The sequence below is a fragment of the Bos taurus genome, chromosome 3 (assembly GCF_002263795.3).
Source record: "Bos taurus isolate L1 Dominette 01449 registration number 42190680 breed Hereford chromosome 3, ARS-UCD2.0, whole genome shotgun sequence".
NCBI classification, from domain to species: domain Eukaryota; kingdom Metazoa; phylum Chordata; class Mammalia; order Artiodactyla; family Bovidae; genus Bos; species Bos taurus.
This window is the reverse complement of record NC_037330.1, coordinates 31,863,472-31,884,082: the sequence shown is the minus strand read 5'-3', so window position 1 is coordinate 31,884,082 and position 20,611 is coordinate 31,863,472. Positions and strand designations below refer to the sequence as shown.

The 20,611-nt window shown below is 42.9% G+C and overlaps 1 protein-coding gene across 2 annotated transcripts; it reads right to left on the bottom strand.

Annotated features, from left to right (window-relative positions):
• Positions 1 to 1,745: 1,745 nt before the first annotated feature.
• Positions 1,746 to 20,510, bottom strand: WDR77 (WD repeat domain 77). 2 transcript variants are annotated; one of them, XM_015463714.3, is made up of 11 exons: positions 20,323 to 20,510; positions 19,887 to 20,072; positions 17,689 to 17,830; positions 17,122 to 17,171; positions 14,849 to 14,919; positions 14,666 to 14,720; positions 14,137 to 14,208; positions 13,456 to 13,564; positions 12,843 to 12,911; positions 12,113 to 12,291; positions 1,746 to 4,159 (listed from the first exon to the last, which is right to left on the bottom strand). In XM_015463714.3, the coding sequence occupies exons 1-10, from the start codon at positions 20,435 to 20,437 to the stop codon at positions 12,132 to 12,134; spliced, it is 1,029 nt and encodes a 342-aa protein (XP_015319200.2). In that variant the 5' UTR covers positions 20,438 to 20,510; the 3' UTR covers positions 1,746 to 4,159; positions 12,113 to 12,131.
• Between the last annotated feature and the right edge of the window lie 101 nt (positions 20,511 to 20,611).

Here is a 20,611-nt window from a genome sequence, read left to right as displayed (position 1 = left end):
TTGAGAAGAGGCCAGGTCCTGATAGACACCCTAGGTACATGCTGATCAAGACAGTTTCTGATCAAGAAGCTTCCAGTCTAGTAACTACATGGATCACCTCTCCCAGAGCCTGTGTTTTCTCTCTTGTTTCTCTTGGAAAAGTGCAATGGGAGACATACAAGTTTTGCTTCAAAACAACCTTGCAATCAGGTTCCTGCTCACAGTATTGTTAGGTCCCCCCTGCATGTTCAATGCTGAACTCCAAACCTCGATCTCATATTAACCTGAATCAGGAGATAATTAAGCCTCCTGAATGCAATACTGGATCAGGTAGAGCAACAGCCTTCACGATTGGTTGGATTACCCCTGATGTAGCTCCTAACTCTAGTGACCAAGCTACTGTTTCCTAATTCCTAGCCCTTGTACCCTAAATCTTATTTCTAGGTCTCCCCTTGGGTTTTTCTTCCTGGTTTATAAACTGCAGGCACCACAGTTGGTTTCTAGGGCCTGGATCCTGACTCACTCTTGCCAGGCTCCTGGGGCCTTACTGCTGGCCTTTAAGACCTCCCTGATGTGAATGTTTGCCTCTTTCTGCTTCTGAGCCTCCTCTCAACCTACCTCCTGCCACCCAGATTCTACATCACTGAGATTTCCCATGAGGTTTGTGCTCTTCCACCCAGACTCCTGCCAGGGGGGCTGGCTGTTAATCCTGCCCACCATGAAGCCGAATCTGCCTGCCAGCTGAAGCTCCTTCATCTGTACCTGGGCCAGTATTCTGGGAGCCTGTTCTGCTGCAGTGGGCAAGACTGGATCCCAGACCTGCCTGTCCCATATCCTCAAAAGTGACTGATGATGCTGAGAAGAATGGCAAGATATAACAATGGACACCCAGGAGTGACCCTTGCTTCATTCAGGGGTGACTGTGCCAAAGAGTGGGCAGCTAAAGCTCTGTGTGTAGCAGATGATGAACAGTGAAATGCTGGGCTGTGTTGAAAACCAGTGTGCCATGTCGCTCCGGTCACTCCCGATCCTCCTCCTTGAGTTCTTGCTGTCAAAAGACAACCACTGCTTTGTATTTTTACACACCCACCCAGATACTTAGAAAACACTCCTTCCCAATGCTTAGCCTGTTCTCATGAAATGAGAAAAGACACGTACAAATGTCTTTTAGTTGACCTGCTGAAGAAATTCAACAGTAAACAGCCCCTCCCATATTCTTCAGCACTCCACTAGATGAGGGCAAGATCACAGATGTGAAGGGCTTTGGGTTTAACAAAGCATTTGGCAACATTTTTCATGATTCTTATGTGGAAGAATTAGAGAAATATGACTTAAACAAAAGCAACTGGTTGAATAATATAAGAACACAAAGAGTGTTGACTACAGGTCAGTGTAAACTTGAAAGAGCTTTACCACATCTCTAAAATGAAGGAGATGAACTAGAGCATTGTTTCCCAATAATTTATATAAAAGATTTTTGGTTGTGCCTTGGGATTTTTTAGTTTAATATTTATGTATTTATTTTAATGTCTACTAGAAAATGTTTACTATCCCAAAGTCCCATGATTTCATAGATATTGTTTAAGTGTAAAAATTGAAGCAATTCAAAAAGGAATATTTTAATAAAGTAGTAAAGGTAAAACCTATTCAATCTCCTTAGAAGTCATTTTGAGAACACCATAATTCGAAACACATCCTATAGCCCAGCAACTTCATTTCTAGAAATTTGCCATATACATATATCTGCCCCCAAGTAGACAAAGAAAGTATGTTCACTGCAGGTTTATTAATAACAACAAAGAAAAAACAAAACAAAATGACCATTATTTGGAGCACATCCATGTTTCTACACATCCATGCAATAGCCTCTTTCTTTGCCTTTTAAGCCAGTGTTCTCAACTGGGCAATAATTTGGTCCCCATAGGACATATGGCAATGTCTGGAGACAATTTTTGGTTGTCACAGTGGAGGCAGGAGTGCTACCAGGACCAGGTGGGTAAAGCCAGGGATGCAGCTAGTCATCCTACAATGCACAAGACAGACCCCCACAGCAAAGAATTATCCAATATTGATAATTAATAATCACAAGGATGAAACATCCTGGTTAAAGTACAATTGCTTTCATTCCTGTTCCTGTTCTTATTCTTTTAATTCCATTACAAAGGTATCTACTAATCCCTTATTCAGAGAAGGCAATGGCACCCCACTCCAATACTCTTGCCTGGAAAATCCCATGGATGGAGGAGCCTGGTAGGCTGCAGTCCATGGGGCTGCGAAGCATCAGACACGACTGAGAGACTTCACTTTCACTTTTCACTTTCATGCATTGGAGAAGGAAATGGCAACTCACTCCAGTGTTCTTGCCTGGAGAATCCCAGGGACGGGGGAGCCTGGTGGGCTGCCGTCTATGGAGTCGCACAGAGTCGGACACGATTGAAGTGACTTAGCAGCAGCAGCAGCAGCATCCCTTATTACCTTATATTTAAACAACAGTTTCATCTGTTGCAAAGTGAGCTCTTTTAGTGAGGATACATGGTCAATTTAACTTTGTAGCCCCAGAACCAACAATGAAGTGGTCTGCCTTTGGAATGAATGAACTAAGAAAAGGCACAGCCAAGGAGCCAAGGAGCATACTCTGGCTTAGAAAGAGGTAACTGGCATTGTTACAGAAGCAGGGGTTGTAACAGGTATATTTTACATTACTTGTTTTTATCTCCCCATTTCCCTCCGGCTACTTTATCTGAGGACACTAATGACGGCTTTAGGTTTAAGGTGAAAGTATGGACAAATGAACACTGTCCCATGATGATAAATAGTTGAGGGAACTTCGGGCATCTCCTGTGTTGAGGACATGAAATTTTACCTGCATCTCAGACAAGAAAGGACACTAGGGGCAAACAGGGTGGAACGTAAGGTATTTCCCGATCATCCCTCTACCCCCCCATCCCTCTCCACCTTGCTCTCCGACCCTGGAAGTCAGTCTCTTTGGACTACATCCGATTAGCTCAGTAGGCTCTACTTGACTGGGGGGTAGAGTGAGGAGGAGAGTGAGGTCAGGGTGTTTACTCCCTGATCTTTCCCTGTAAAGTCCCATCAAGGTGACTATATCCCTCCATCGAGGGTCACTGCTCCTCTCGAGGAAGACTGCTCTATGTGACTCTCTCTTCTTCCAGCGTCAGATAACCTCTTCCTGGAACAGCTCCACTGTTCTAGCCCTGGCTTCCTACACTAGCTCTGTGGTTCCCCTATGTGTGTGCGTGCAAGTTCAGTCTTAGTCGTGACCGACTCTTTGCGACCCCATGGACTGTAGCCAGCCAGGCTCCTCTGTTCGTGTAATTTCCCAGATAAGAATATTGGAGTGGGTTGCCACGCCCTGCTCCAGGGGATCTTTTCAACTCAGGAATCGAACCCATGTCTCCTGCGTCCTCTACATTGGCAGGCAGGTTCTTTACCACTGTGCCACTTGGGAAGCCTGTGGCTCCCCTACACCACTCCCAAAACTCTGTAATTAGTCTCTTTGTAAATAAACCCTCCTCAAATTACCTTAATTTGAATGTACATCTGTTTTCCTTAGGATACCACCTGATATACCATATAACTTTGATCATGTTGCTTATTATTTATGAGCCTGTTTTTTCTATAACATTAAAATAATAACTATCTTTCAGAGTATTGAGATTATTAAAATTCTTACTTTAAATAGAGTGTTTAAAGGACACATACACAAAAATATGGAGCTTCCCCAGAGCTCAGTAGTAAAGAATCTGCCTGAAATGCAAGAGACACAGGAGACACGGGTTTGATCCTTAGGTCAGGAAGATCCTCTCGAGAAGGAAATGGCAACCCACTCCAGTATTCTTGCCTGGAAAATCCCATAGACAGAGAGGCCTGGTGGGCTACAGTCCACAGGGTCGTAAAGAGTCAGACACAAGTGAAGTGACTGAGCGTGCACACACATACTCAAAAATATAATGCAACATTCACTATTTACATTTGTTAGGTGCAACAAAAACTTTACTAGATGCATTCAAACAAAATGAAAACTTATTAACTCACGTTAACAGAAACCCAGAAGAGGTGGATTAATCAGCACTGCTTAATTCAGTTGTTCAGCAGCATCATCCAAGACCCAAATTCTTCTCTAATGTGTTTCTTCTCTATAGGACAGGGCCACCTGCGTCTGGACAAGATCAAAGTTCTGTTAGTAAAGATGGAAGGAGGGAAAATAGATGTTAGACAGCCAAATGCACCTGCTACACTATTAGTAAAGTCCACAGTAATAAGCAGCCTCTCTGACAGCACACAAGAATGGAAGGGGACCAGAACGACTCTCGGGGAAGGGGAGGTGGAATCAGCAGAGCACAATCGGAACGAGAAAAAAAATACCCTTCACAGAAACCAACAAAGAGAGGCTGTTATTCCTGATGACAGTGATGAGCTCGCAGAACAACTCCATAACTCTTGACAACAGCTACTTCACTTCCAACCTCACAGAAAATGCACAAGCTGTTCTTCATGTGGGCCAGTTGTTCCCCACTGACCAAGACAGTAGTTGTCACGGGGCGGTGGAGTTGCAAACAACAGACAGCAACTCTGGCTAAATCATTGCAAACAGGAATTCAGAGGGAAGCCTGTTGGAATCAATGGGCATGTTGTACAACCAGTCTTTTTTTTTTTTTTTTTAAGATATAGCTGATTTATAATATTAGTTTCAGTGGTTCAGTATTTTTACAGGTTAAAGTCCATTTAAAGTTATTACAAAAGAATGGCTCTATGTCCCTGTGCTAATATGTCCCTGTTGATTATTGATTTTATACATAGTATTTTGTGTCTGTTAATCCCATACCCCTATCTTGCCCCTCCCTCTTCCTCCTCTCCATGTAGCCACCAGTTTGTTCTTTATATCTGCAAGTCTGTCTGTTTTGATATTCATGTTTTATTTTTTAGATTACACCTGTAAGTGATAACAAAAGAGTATTTGTTTTTATCCATCTAACATTTCACCAATCACTATTCTCTCTAGGTCCATCACATTGTTGTAAATGACAGAATTTCATTTTATGACTGAGTAAAATTCCATTGTATGTAAATATATCACAGTTTCTTTATCTATTCGGGTTTTTCTGATAGCTCAGACTATAAAGAATCTGCATGCATTGCAGGAGACGAGAGTTCAATCCCTGGATCAGGAAGATCCTGTGGAGAAGGAAACAGCAACTCACTCCAGTATTCTTGCCTGGGAAATTCCATGGACAAATTCACTTGTTGATGGACATTTAGATTGTTTCCATACTTTGGCTATTGTAAATAATGCTACTATGATCACTAAGGTGCAAGATTCTTTTCAAATTAGTGCTTTTGTTTTCTTTGGATACATACCCAGGAGTGGAATTCCTGGATCCTATTGTAGTTCTATTTTTAGTTTTTTGAGAAACTTGCATACTATCTTCCATAACAGCTACATCAATTCACAATCCCACCAACACTGTACCAAGATTTCCTTTCTTCCATATCCTCACCAACATTTGTTATTTGTAGACTTTTTGGGGATAACCATTCTGACAGGAGTGAGGTGGCATCTCAGTGTGGTTTTTATTTGCATTTCTCTGATAATTAGTGATGTTGAGCTGTTTTTCATGTGCCTGTTGGCCATCTAAATGTTAGGTAGGTAGAATAGGGAAAAGGAGTCCAAAATGGCAGTGGCTAAAAGACAAGGAAGGGAAAACCCCGTGAAAATAGAACAAAAGAAGGTCCGAGGACCGGAGTGAGGACCTCAGGTAAAACAAAAAACACTCCTGGCTGGCCCAATTTACATAGGACAGGCCCAGGGAGAGATAAACATATAAATAGAGGAGCCAAAGCTAGCGCGCTCTCTCTATCTCCCGCGCGCTGGGGTGCTCTTCTCCTCGTGTCTTTGGATTGACGTGCCCTCATGCCTCAAAGATGGATTTTCCTGCTATCTTCTAAATAAAACAGAGCTGTAACACTGAGCTGTAACACTGATTTGTCTAAGAGCTATAACATGGTCCATTAGAGACCTGAGAGCTATAACACGGTCTATCCAAGACCTGAGAGTTGTGACACGCCAAGGGCGCTTTAATGTCCGTCACTCCAAATCTGTGTTGTGACGAGACAAAGAACCGAGGAACATACACTCGCGTGACATAAGTATCTTTATGTAAAAATGCCTTTTCAGGTCTTCTGCCCACTTTTAATTGGGTTCTTTGTTTGTAATAATGAAAATTATCAAAGTAAAGAAAAATTAAGGAGAAACAATTCCATTTACAATCACATCAAAAATAATTAAGTATTAATAACTAGGAATAAACTTAACCAGGGACGTGAAAGACATATATTCTGAAAACTATAGAACACTGATGAAGGAATCTGAAAACAACACAAAGAAATGGAAAGATACCCCATGTTCTTGGACTAGAAGAATTAATATATTAAGACGTCCACATTACCGAAGGGAATCTAAAGAAGTAATGCAATACCTATCAAAATACCAATGACATTTTTCACAGAACTAAGAACAAGTAACCACAAATGACCCAAGTTGCCAAAGCAATCTTGAGAAAAAATAACTAGGCTGGAGGTATCATACTCCATGACGTCAGACCATACTACAAAGCTACATTAATCAAAGTAGTATAGTTCTGGCACAAACATAGACACATAGATCAATGCAACAGGATAGACAGCCCAGAAATAAATGCACACACTTTGTCAATCTACAACAAAGGAGTCAAGAATATACAATGGAGAAAAGATAGTCACTTTAATAAATGGTGCTGAGAAAACTGGACAGCTACATGTAAAAGAATGAAATTAGAACTTTCTCAAACACAATATACAAACATAACTTCAAAATGGATTAAAGACCTAAATGTGAGACCTGAGACCACAGAACTCCTAGAAGAGAAATAGACAGAATACTCTTTGACATAAACGGCAATATTTTTTTAGATCTGTCTCTTAAGGCAAAAGAAATAAAAGCAAAAATAAATAGGACCTAATCAAAAGCTTTTGCACAACAAAGGAAATCAACAAAATGAAACAAAAACCTACTGAAGGAGAGAAAATATTTGCAAATGAATATGGAGTTAATTTCCAAAATTTATAAAAAGTTCATACGGCTCAATATCAAGAATCCATCTTAAAACATAGTCAGGATCCAAGAAAGAATATTTATTAAAAACAACAACAACAATTTGGCAGAAAACAACAAAATTCTGTAAAGCAATTATCCTTCAACTTAAAAAAAAACACACACACACAAACATTGCCAGAGTCCTGCCATGGGAAGTCTGGTTAGGAATTCTACTGCTGGCTTTGATGCTGCTGCTACTGAGCTGTCCTCGTCATTGTCAGATAACCATTCTTTAAATCTTTGCAGCTCTGCCTCCAGATTTAAGTCCCAGATGGGAATAGCCAAATGGCCAAGTCTAGTTCAGCTGCCTACACCCTAGTGGCTGAGATCAGAGGAAAAAAATACATAAAAACCTCGTCACCTTTAAGCTTCCATAGTCTCCCCTCCACAAAGCACAGCAATCGAATCCATTTCAAAAGCACTTCCACCGTGTTACTGCTTTGAGATCCTCAGCATGGCTCACAGCACCCACCATCCAGTGGCAACTAGCCTCATCTTTTATCCTGCACCCTCCACCTCCATTTAACCCTAGTTGCAATACCTCCTTCTCTAGGGAACTCCAAGCTCCTTCCACAGCAAGACTCACATATCCGGAACTCTTCCCCAGCCCCAAGCAACAGCAACTCCACATTCAACCTTTAGGACTCAATCCAAATGTCACTTCATCTGGGAAGATTTACTTCTTCATGACTGGCTACAATCTCTGTTTTCCAGCAGTCTTCATTTTTTTTTTTTTTTTTTGGCTAACACTAAAACACTAATTCCATCATGTCTCTTTCTCTCTAGACTTAGCTGCTGGAGGCTGGGCTGACCATGTCTGTCTTGCTCACTATCACGCATCACAATGCCCAAAAGCTTGACACACCAAACTGTTCTCTCATGTATCGCTGGTGACTTCCCTGCCTGGTTCCTGACCATCTAAAATTCTCAGTGGATCATAATCAAAGTTGGTCCTTCTCCAACTTTAACATGCAGGAGTCACTGGGGAAGTTGTGAAAATATAAATTCTGATTTCGGTGGTCTGAATGTTTGGTCCTTCTAACAAGTTTCTGATGATGCCAACAGAAACTTGGTCCACGGACATTTTGAGGAGCAAGGCAACACCTTAGCAAATCAAATGATAAGACACATAGGAAAAACACTGTATAATTCCACTTATATGAAGTACCTAGAACAGTCAAATTCATGGACAGGAAAGTAGAAGCGTGGTTGCCAAGGTCTGGGAGAAGAGTTGTTTAATGGATACAAAGTTTTAATTTGGGATGAGGGATGGTGGTTGCACAACATAAATGAACTTAATGCCAATGAATTATATACTTAGTTTAAAAAACTGAGAGAAAACAAAAAGGCACACATTTATCTTGCCAAGTGGAGTCTGAAACAGGGGTCCAGGGTTGGCACTGGGCACAAGAGATTGTGTCTCTAGATGCCAAAGTCAAGGGTGGCATTAATGCAAACTCTGCCAAGCAACTGACATTAGATAATGGTCAGGGGACTAAACATCAGGCAGTTTCTGACCTAATCAGAGGGCTTCTGAGAGACACAGTTGCTTGTTAAAAATCTGCAGAGCTTAAAGCAGATTTAGCTTGTACACGTAAAGCACGTTTTCTGATTCTAACAAGCTTCACTCCTTTCACCTAAGATCCCAAATAAGGGTTACTATTGGAATGGAAAATTTTACCTTGAAACTGAAGCTCTTAATGCAGATAATGTGTGGTTCATCCCAAAGTGAAGCATACCAGCATCTGATACCCAACATTACAGTGATAATGATACGTCTACATTCACTGAAGGAACTCTCACCCAGCAGTGCCAGCTAAGCTCGCACCAGAAAGTTAAAAGGATGTTTGGAGGTGAAGCCCTTTATTACTGACCTTTCAAATTTTGATGATCTATTATATACTGAAGCAGCAGAACATCATTTACAAGACAAGCAGAGTTTTCAGAATACGTTGAGGACTACAGTAAACCTTACTCCAGATGATACAGATTTTAGGATCACCAATTGTACCTTAAATGCCTCTGTAACTTAAAATGAGTTAACATTACCTGTCCTTATCTTTGCACCTCCTTCACTCTCTGGATAGTACAAGTCCTATAACCACATAATGAAGATGAAAAATTCCGCAGCTATGTGATAGAGAACTCAGTAAGGAAACGTTGGGGTTCAAAACTGGTCTGCTTACTCTTCGAAAATCAAACTATATAGACTCCTGATGCTCGTCAGAAACTTTACTCACCTCAAAAATCAGATTAGAGCTTCCTTACCCTTTTGGGGAACAAAATCAGTTCCCTGCACAAGTGGTTCTAAAGTTCAGTGTGACCCAGATGTATAAACAGCAATTTGATGTGAATTCTTTCAGCTTTTCACACTATGTTGGCTCTCCTTAGATGCCCTAAAACTTCCCTAGACTGAGTACAAATATTTGGTGTATATCTTACTGAAAGAAATGCTTACATAAGAGTTTGGAATGAGCTTTTCTTTTTCTTTTCCTATTCTTTTAGTTTGTAGATGCAAGTCAAGCAACCACAGAAATACTGTTTATGCTGTCCAAATGCCAAAAATCTGCCTTTTAAAAACTCAGAACCCATTTTTAGGCCTAGATGTGGCAAGGAAGTTTTGAAGCCCTCTGTAACTGAGTGAGTGGAAAATAACTATATACACCTTCCCACTCTCGCTCTCCCAATCTTGTGCCCTACCACACTGTCCAGAGGACATATGACTGGAAGCCCAGTCAGAGCCTGGGTGATTCTGCTGCCTCAGTGAGACTGTGAACCAGCAGGTAATGCCTACAGAGCTAATAATTAAAGACAAGCCTCCCACTGTCTTGTGGGGCAGGACAGATCCTGGAGAATGAACCTGATGTCTGGAGCTACCTGAAACAGTACTTGAACTAACCTGTGTCTGTTGTTCTGAGCACTAGAAATCAGCAGTGGTATACGGTCAGCCAGGTTAGTGGACTTGAGTGAGGACAATGAAAACGGAGACAGATTTACTGCAGGTGTTCAGACATGTGAACCAGTGAAATTAAACACAAAATAGATGCTTGTATGGTTTTACACAAAACAAAATGAGCCTATTTCCACCTGTTATCAGCAAACCTGTGCTCCTGCTACTGAAACTATTCTCAAGTAAAAGACTAGTGAATAACCCCACATGTGATAGTACATTTCTGATTATTCTGAGGTCACCTTCTATCTTGAACAATCTTTTTTCTCACCATAGTAGACACAGTCAACCAAAACTGTGATGATCATTTCTAACATGACTTTGATTACATTTGCAAATGTCTTGGTGATGATCGTGGATGGAATTATTCTCATCAGCACAGGTTTATCTGAATCCTAATATTTTTTACATGAAGTAAAGTGGTTCTTCAAACTCTAGGTTTTCTCCTTTGGTGTCATTTTAACCATCTTGACACAATACATTCATTTCCCTGGATTATCTCTTTCACTGAGTTTTCTCTCCACTATTTGAAGTCCATGAGGAACAGGCCTATGCAAATTTAATTCCTACCTACCTCATTCTCTCTAAGAGATAACAAATTTTAAGCTTTTATCTCCAGGAAGAACTTAAAGAGTTTCTATCAACACACCCTATTACCTCTCTAAAGTCACACGGAAGAACAGTGAAGGCTTCATTCTCACCTCTCCCCAAACCCAATAGGTAGACCATCTAATAACAAAGTCCCATGTTTTTACTTGAGGGTAATTGTGAGACCAGAGCTCACGCTTAGCAAGGGTGAAACACAGCAGCTTTACTTACAAATACTTCGCCCATGAAACTACCCCAGTTTCATGAGATTTTAGCTAAACAAAACTTGCAAAGCACAAAAGTACATAATTGATTTAATTTAGTTTCAATACAATCAGTAATTGATCCATAACTTTTAAGTGGCAGCAGCCATCAATCCAGTAAACAAATATTTACCTTAAGTTTCAACTAGCTACTCTGGGGGGCTGGGGAAGCACACGAAAAAGTAACAGGCTCTAAGATAGATACCTTGATGACTCACGTAAGTGACATGTCTAACTGCACATAACACACATGCTTCAAAAGACAAGCCAACGATGAATCAACTTTTTATTTCACTGACCGGTACTTCTCTCTCTGATGCTGTATTTAAACTCTTCAGAGTCCCCCAAAATAGCATCAGGTTTCCTATGTCCAGAGATAGGGACCCAGAGGCAAAAGAGGTCAGGGCCCAGGCTGTTTTCAGGTGGGAAGGCGGCAAACATTCCTATGTAGGTCTATGTCAGTTTTTAACTGAAATGTTTTTAAGCTCTCCATCCTGAACCTCTTCTATGGCATCTATGACAGAAATACATCCATCCTCATCAACACAACTCCACAGGGGTGGCGGTAGTGAGGGGCCATTACATAGGTACCAGCCAAACTTCTCATTCAGCCAGAAACTGGACTTCTGGCTCGGTTTAATAACAAAGAGATGCATAAAACTGCAGTGAGTGTCCTGGCTCTTCCTTAAAGTGGGCTGGACTGGATGTAAATGGAAGTACTGCTCATGATAAAGCTGAATTAAGCTCTATAAAAAAATAAAGTTGCTCCTATCTCTATGAGCAGTTTCCAAGAATCCAGGAATGCCCACATCCCGTACCTCAGACATGGCCAATTCCTAATGCACAGCTACAGTGGGAAGCATAAAAATTCCTTGCTAATTTTTAGGGCATGGGGAGGATTGGGCTCTGGGAAAGACACAGGATGGATATTTTTCTCCCTCCCCCCACCTACAAAGACTACGTATCTACACACACACTCAGACACACACACACATCCATGTTCAAGGGAATTTTTCTTCCCTGACTACAGGACCCCAGGATCCAGCCTCCCCCAGGCTGAGACACAGCGCCTTTTAACTGCACAGATGTCGTGTACCAACATACTGCATAAGGCTCCTCTGTTGTCTCATAAATTGAGAGGGCAGGGGCAAAGGGCGTGGATACTCATAGGGGATTCACTTCTTGTCTGAAATCCAATCTACTCGGCAGCACTCTTAGGTCCAGGCTCTGGGAGAGGTTCTGTGGGCAGGATATGGTGGATGACCTGATGGTCCCAGCCCACTGTGGTAAGAAGGGAGTGATTGAGTGGAGACCAAGTAGCATCTCTCACAAAGTCTCTGTGGGCTCGGCTTCTAAACCTACAAGAGAACAAAGAAAAGTGGGGGCTTGGTAAGAGACAGAAGAAAAAAAAACGGAAAGACACTCCACTTCACCATATATGACCTAGTCATCAGGCTAGCAGTGTAGCCACACAAAGAAGACTCCATCATCCAACCCAATCCTATTTTCATAGAAGAAATGACAGCTAGAGCAAGGGTATGATGTGAGTCAGGGTCAGACAGCATCTTGTGGCAAAGAAGGCAGTACCCTCAGATCTTGGGTCTGGGGTCATTTATCCTATAGCAGGCTGCATTCCTACACGTGGTACTTTGTGCAAAAAGCACACAGTGTTCCTTTCTGAGAGATCACTGGAATGCCAGGCTCAGGAATCCCACCTAACACCACATTCCTCTACCAGGCACAGAGCTTGGGAGTCAGTCCCTGGAACAGGGAGACAGTCAACAGCTAGCCTGCTTCCATCACCAAGTCTCCCTGAAAAGAGACAACGTGCTTTTCCAAAGGGTAAAAAGACCCAGCCATCTGCTGGTCCCTCCATGACTCCTGATCATAGGGTCCGTGTCACACTTACACCTCGGAAAGGCCTGAGTCCAGCACAGCAAGTGAGCAGTCCTCACTGACAGAGGCCAGGAAGGGAGCACTAGGAGAGAAGGAGAAGGTTGTGAAAGATCAGTCCATAAGTATCAGGACAAAATTTGACTGGGCAGTCCCCAAACCCCTCTCTAAAGTGACCAGAGAAGGTAGCTTGATCCCCACTTTGGTTTAAAGCCTGACTACCACTCAAGTCTACAGTACAAGTTCCAAGGGAAGATGAGGAAGATGGAGCAAAGCTAGGGCAGAGAGCCATCCCTGCAACTAACCATCCCATCTGGTCCCTCCCTGTAGCTTCAGCAATAACCCAGAAACACAGGCTTTCCCAACCACACAGCCCAAGAAGCCCATAGTATAAGTCATTTGGGGTGTTGAGCAGGAGCAAGACCATGTTTTAGCCATTTGCAGTCAGAGATCATACAACCCAAAAAACGGACTACAGTCTTAAGAGATCTTTTACTAATTAAGGTCTTTAGCTAAAACAGTGTCTGTTTTAAGGAACCACCCAATCAGCTAATGCTATGCCAACACAAGTATTCTCCCGCACTCTTCCCTTTCCTATCTCCCAGGCCCTTGATGAAAAAGAGTAGTACCTGTGTGGGGAGAACACCAGCCCAGTGACACACTGCGAGTGCACAACAGAGCTGACGGCACAGCCTGCACTCTTGGTGTCCACAAGGGAGACAGTCCCATTCTCATCACCTGAAGGAAGAAGAGGGAGTATGTCAAGGGGGTTAAGAGAATGGGCTTTGAACTCAGCCAGATCTATATTTGAATGCTGGTTCTTCAATCTTGAAAAAGTTAACTGTTCTGAGCATTCATTTCCTCCTTGGTAAAGTAGGAATAATTAGTCATTTGAGGGTTGTGGAAATTAAAACTATTGGATGAGATAACTGTTGTGTTAACCACAAACTACATCACAGTATACACAGCCAGATCACCAAGTTAGCACAACTATTGCCTACTATGCAATAGGATTCCCTATGTAACAATCCTCCTGCTTTGTGGCCCACTGACTTCTAGCCATGAATATAAGAGCCACACCAAACAATCAGGAATCAAATCTTCTAGAATAAAAATTATCGTGTTCTTTAAAGCTAAACTAAAACTAGTTTTGGATCATCCTACTTTCGCACACCCCCATTAGCATAATTCACTGAGTGCTCAAGTGTGCTGACAGACTGAGCAGCCAGAGCCTCGTGTACTATGGAGTGAGCTTTCTTGCTTATTCTCCCCTTCCCAGAGTCAACACACAGTTGGACATGCTGCCTTACCAAAGACAAAGACTTCACTCTGCTGAGGATGCCAAGTCAGGGAGGTAGGAAGGTAGCCAGAGGCACTGCAGCCTGTGAAGGAGAGAAGAAGGGTCTGGAACAAAACTCTGACCTCAGCTTTGAGAAGAAGCTTCGGTGGCGAAGTCACTCTAAATCCCAGGAGCACCTTTATTCAGTTTCCCAAGTTCTGCTAAGGCAGTCCCATCCTCACTCTTGATCCTCACAACCTATCAGCCTCCTGATCTTTCCAGACCTGAGTCACAGGCAAGTTTCAACATAAAGCATGAAGTTGAAAACTCTGGCCCCTTTATTTGCCCATCCAGGAAATATCAATTACCCCCACCCTCAGGAATTAGCCCCTCCTCTTGGGACCCACTGCACAACATGAACCTCAGTGGGAAAGAAAGCAATTAGATCATTCATGTCAGTGACTGGACATCTGGTAGCTTTGCCTTTGACTCTGGCCAAGGAAAGTCTCTTCCAGATGGGTTCCTAGTACCATCATCCCACCACCAGCTCTCAGACTCACCCATCTGTGATGCTGGCTTTGGACAGCGGGTATCCCACAGTAAAATTCTATTGTCCTAGAAGAAGGAATAGAAAAAGGGCTTCACAATCCAAAAACAGCTGCTGGCCAGAAGCCGTCCGTGCTAGACTTAGGACTAAAGGGTTTGGGTGTGGTCAAGGGTGGGGAAAAGCAGCTATATCTTACCTCACCGCATGAAAGAAACACAGAATCCTTGTGGGGAGAGGCAGCAACACAGGTGACCTGCCCAGAGTGAGCTGTAGAGGAGAGGGAACAAGAAGTATGACAGAGGAAATGAAAGCAATCTTATCACGAAGCCCAGATACTATGAAGGGGTAGGAGGGAGGCTGTAAGAACTAGTCCTAGCTAGTCTTATGACGCAAATGAACAAATTCCGTGAGAGTCTGGATGAGACAAAACCTAAGAGGAAATGTTGATAGCATTATAAAACCTCAGTAGACTTGCAGGAAAATGAACGGCTACAGACACGAGTTTGAGTAAGCTCCAGGAGTTCATGATAGACAGGGGAGCCTGACTATCATGGGGTCATAGCGTCGGACATGACTGAGCGACTGAACGGAACGGAACTGAAAGACATGAATGATAAAGGCTGAGTCCGATCGGTGGAGGGATTTACAATAAAGACAGCCTAAACAGCACAAGCACACATGCCTCCAGGTAGCATACAAAGACTTCCAAGGGAGTCCTGGACACTCGGGAGTTTTAAGGGCATTTCTCCAGTGTTTTCTCTCCACACCAAACTAAGAAGCTGCCTGTGGTCTGCCAGCACTGCAGACCTCTACTCTCACAGTCATCCTTCTCCCATGTGTAGAAGAAACACACACCTCTCCTCCACCCCAAACTTTACCATGGTGTGATGTTCAGAGCATAAAAACCTACATAAAACAAAAGAGGGTTTTTGTAAGAGCCAAAGAACAAAAGAAAGAGCATCTGGGTAAAATTCTGTGAAGGAGGCTGACCTTTCTTGGCCACACCACGAACACAAGTATTTAGGTACTAATTTAAAAACATGTGAAAGGGTACAGTTTTTCACAATTCTTTTAGGGCTGCACGCTAAAAATGTTAAAGGTCACTCTAAATGTTAATTACAGGCTGTGGAAACCACCTTCTCCAAAGTGATTTAACCATACTCTAAGATAGATGTGGCTCTGCCTTGAGATAGAAAGGTGGGTTCAAGCCACCTTCCATAGAATCCACGGAAAGCCAACATTATGAACAAGAACATACTGCTCACTTGAAAGAAAGCTTTGGGGCAGCACCATGGTGGAGGATGAAAGATGAAAAACTACGTGAGGCCTCTGCCTTTAGGGAATTTGAAATCAGTGGGGGGAATACGAATAAACACAAAGAACTGTCACAACACTGTAAACCAACTATACTTCAATTTTTTTAAATTTAAATTAAAAAAAAAAAAAAAGAACTAATGAAAAAGGCTGAAAGGGGCAAGTGTTTATTTAGCATTAGCCAGAAAAACATATCATATGTCTAGGAAACAAAAGGCTAATATAGTAGACTTTGAACACTGGCATTTTAACATTATTGTCTAACTATCTGAAACTCCAGGAGACGTGTTAGTCTGTGGTTTTGCTTTGCACATATCTGAATCATACACTTTGCAGTTAGAATTGGCAGAGATAGGCAGTGAGGGAACCAGTTATCACCTATATCTACGTCTTTCAGTCACACATACATTAATGCCCTATACGTTATCTTCATTAAGATCTGGTATCTTCATGAAGAATGGCTCCCCAAACAAAGTTAACTGCTAGTGCTGTTAATGAAAGTGAGCAAAAAGGGGAAAGTTAATAGAAAATGATGGCTCTCATCTTCTAAAAATGAGATTTTTATGGAGGGGAATAATCAAAAAGTTCAAGATTCATGAGTATCAGAGTTTATACTTGAAGAATGCCTGAGATGTACTGTTTAGATAGCACGATATGCTTGAAGGAGGAATGACAGTAAAAAGGCTTGAATGCCATGACGTGAACCTGAGGTATTAACCTGCAAGCCACAAGAAACCAATGAAAGACCAAAGATGATGGGTCAAGAGATGAAATGAGTGCCACGGTCTAGGTGAGCTAAAGACTGAATGTAAATGGGAGCATAAGAAATGAAAAGGAAGGTCACTGACCAAACGGAAAAAAATTCCAAAGAACTTGGGGACCAACTGATAGATGGAAAAAGGAGGAGTGGAAGAGGACTGGGAGTTTGAGCCTCAGGTGATCAAGAAGGTGATGAGCCTGTCAATTAAAAAGATATAGGGAGATTAAGAGCTAGAGTCAACACTGGGACTTGACCATAGTTTTGGAAGAAAACTACCAGGCAGGAGAGCAAAGAATTGGTGTCCCTGCATCCAAGGAAAGCTCAAAGAGCACAAAGGAGAGAATAAAAACAAAATAGCTACAACAGGAACTAAAAAGGAAAGAAGATGCACTCACCTCGGTATGAATTCAGAACCATCTGCTGAGCAAGGTCCCAAACCTTGATGCTAAGAAGCAAAGGAAACAGAGACTTAATTTGACCTACACTATATATATAAAAACATGTATTCAAATGTATATTCCTACATCTTTGTCATCTACTGGACTTCTGGTACAGTCTACTTTTACAATGGACTGCAAAATCTCTAAGAAAACCTTGTAAGAAACCTTATGAAAGTGAAAGTGAAGTTGCTCAGTCGTGTCCGACTCTTTGAGACCCCATGGACTGTAGCCCACCACACTCCTCCGTCCATGGGATTTTCCAGGCAAGAGTACTGGAGTGGGGTGTCATTTCCTTCTCCAGAGGATCTTCCCGACCCAGGGATTGAACCCAGGTCTCCCGCATTGTAAACAAGATGCTTTACCATCTGAGCCACCAGGGAAGTCCAAGAAACCTTATAGGTATGCCGTAATTAGTCACTGGGTTCTTATAATGAGCCCAAAACATTACTTAATGAGGCTAATGTGACATCTAAGACACCCAAAGAAGGCCCAGAAACAGGAGCAATGAGAGCGGGGACCCACCAGAAGTCTTTGCTACCACTGACAGCATGTGTGCCAGAGCTCAGGACACTGACTGTAGACACGATGTCATCATGCTCATACTTGCAGAACTTGCTGACAATAAGCGTCTCATTCTCATCCAGCTCCCACAATTCAACAGCACCTATTGAGGGTGGGGAAGACGGTGAAGGAAACAAGCTGGGGTTACATCAAGACAGCATTTCACTTCTAGGATGCTAAGTTCTCGAAAGACAAGGATGACATCTCCATAATGATATGGATAGCAGACAGTTTAGTATGATTAAATAGTCCCAGTTATTTGGACATTAATTGTCCCACCTTTATCCTTCCATGCAATACCTGCCAACACCTCTATTCTTTTTTTTTAAAACATGAAACCCTCCACTGGTTTGTCCACTAAGTCTGACATTCAAAACAAAGAAAGCAGAATAAAGACATGTAAGAAACTGGGAAGAGATGGAAAGAGCATAGATTGGTTTCAGCATCATCTTTAAGATCAACATCATTCTTGATCTTGGGTGGATACAGAGAAAAACAGTTTCATTCATGTCTTAATTTTGTTATGAATTTTGCTAAAATGTCCACCAATTTAGAATCTTGGGACAGGTATATCCTACCCACACAGTTATTCTCCTTTGGGACCAAAACCTTCAAGCTCCCCCAAGCACGAAGTATGTTGTTGCTACCGTTCAGTCTCTAAGTCACATCGAACTCTCTGTGACCCCAAGGGCTACAGCATACCAGGCTTCCCTGTCCTTCACTAACTCCTTGAGTTTGTTCAAACTCATGTCCATTGATGAGTAAGTGATGCCATCCAACCATCTAATCCTCTGTTGTCCCCTTTTCCTCCTGCCTTCAGTTTTTCCCAGCATCTGGGTCTTTTCCAATGAGTTGGCTCTTTGCATCAGTTGGCCAATGTACTGGAGCTTCAGCTTCAGCATTAGCACTTCCAAAGAATATTCAGGGTTGATTTCCTTTTGCATTAACTGGTTTGATCTCTCAAAAGTCTTCTCCAGCACTGCAGTTACTAAAGATTAATTCTTTGGTGCTCAGCCTGCTTTACGGTTCAACCCTCACATCCACACATGACTAGAAAAAAACGTCGTTTTGACTATATTGGACCTTTGTGGGCAAAGTGATATCTCTGCTTTTTAATACTCTGTCTAGGTTTATTGTAGCTTTTCTTCCAAGGAGCAAGCGTCTTTTAATTTCATGGCTGCAGGCACCATCCACAGTAATTTTGGAGCCCAAGAAAATAAAGTCTGCCACTGTTTTCACTGTTTCCCCATCTATTTGCCATGAAGTGATGGGACCGGATGCCATGATCTTCGTTTTCTGAATGTTGAATTTTAAGCCAGCTTTTTTACTCTCCTCTTTCACCTTCATCAAGAGGCTCTTTAGTTACTCTTCACTTTCTGCCATAAGAGTGGTGTCATCTGTGTATCTGAGGTTATTGATATCTCTCCTGGCAATCCTGATTCCAGTTTGTGCTTCATCCAGCCTGGTATTTCCCATGATGTACTCTGCATATAAGTTAAATAAGCAGGGTAACAATAAACAGCCTTGACATACTCCTTTCCCAATTTGGAACCTGTCCAGTTCTAATTTTCCACATCCAGTTCTAACTGTCGCTTCTTGATCTGTATACAGGTTTATCAGGTAAAATGGTCTGGTATTCCCGTCTCTTTAGAATTTTCCACAGTTTACTGTGATCCACATAGTCAAAGGCATTAGCATAGTCAATGAAGCAGTAGATGTTCTTCTGAAATTCTCTAGCTTTTTCTATGATCCAGCAGATGTTGACAATTTGATCTCTGGTTCCTCTGTCTTTTCTAGATCCAGCTTGAACGTCTGGAAGTTCTCAGTTCACATACTGTTGAAGCCTAGCTTGAAGGATTTTGAGCATTACCTTGCCAGCATGTGAAATGAGTGCAATCGTGTGAATCTGAACATTCTTTGGCATTGCCCTTCTTTGGGACTGGAATGAAAATTGACCTTTTCAGTCCTGTGGCCACTGCTGAGTTTTCCAAATTTGCCAGCATATTGAGTGCAGCACTTTAACTACATCATCTTTTAGGATCTGAAGCAGCTCATCTGGAATTCCTCCACCGAGTATGGGACATTAAAAGTTGAGCCCAGCCCGAACCTATACCCCAAGCCTCCATTCCACCTGTACAGCTGAGGAGCAAGTGACTCACCTGAATCAGAAGCCACTAGGATACCTCGGTCCCCTACCCAAGTGAGGTCAGCCACTCCGGCCTCCGTCTGGACTCCAGCAGAGCAGAAACCTTCGTTGGGGGCGGCACAAGGGTCCTTGAAAAGCCAGAGAGAGCCAGCCCAGCAGCGGCCACTCAGGCTAGAAGCCCCGAGCAGGAGCGCCCCATCTAAAGGAGATACCAGATGTCAGCATGAGGAGTGGAGAGGCTCGTTTCCCTGGTAACAGCCCAGCAGCCCGCTAACTGGATCTGGACCCGAGCCCGGGAACGCGGGGCACGGTTGGGGTGAGCTCAGCGAAGCGAAGCAGGGGTCAGGTTGGCAAGCGGGGAATCGAGATGCGGGCTGGAAGGTTTATTCCCGGGAAGGGGCACTTCGGGGCGGGGTAAGGAAACTCCCCGGCCTAGGACCCAGGCTCACCAGACCGGTACCGCGCAGCCTCCAATTGCCGCTCCATACAGGCGGGAGCATTAGGGGGAAGGTTCCACTCCCGGGCTGCCGGGGGCACTAGGGGAGGCGGTGTTTCCTTCCGCATCTCCACGGTTCCAACTTCAATCTAGACCCAAATTGGATGCCCGCCTGAGATTCAGCTCCAGGAGTCCCCACGTGGTTCCTCTCGGGCCTCCGCCCCTCTAGACAAGCTACAGCCTCCCTACATCTCGCGAGACCTGCTTCTAAGAGCCCAGCCGGCTTTCCCGCCAGCACCTTC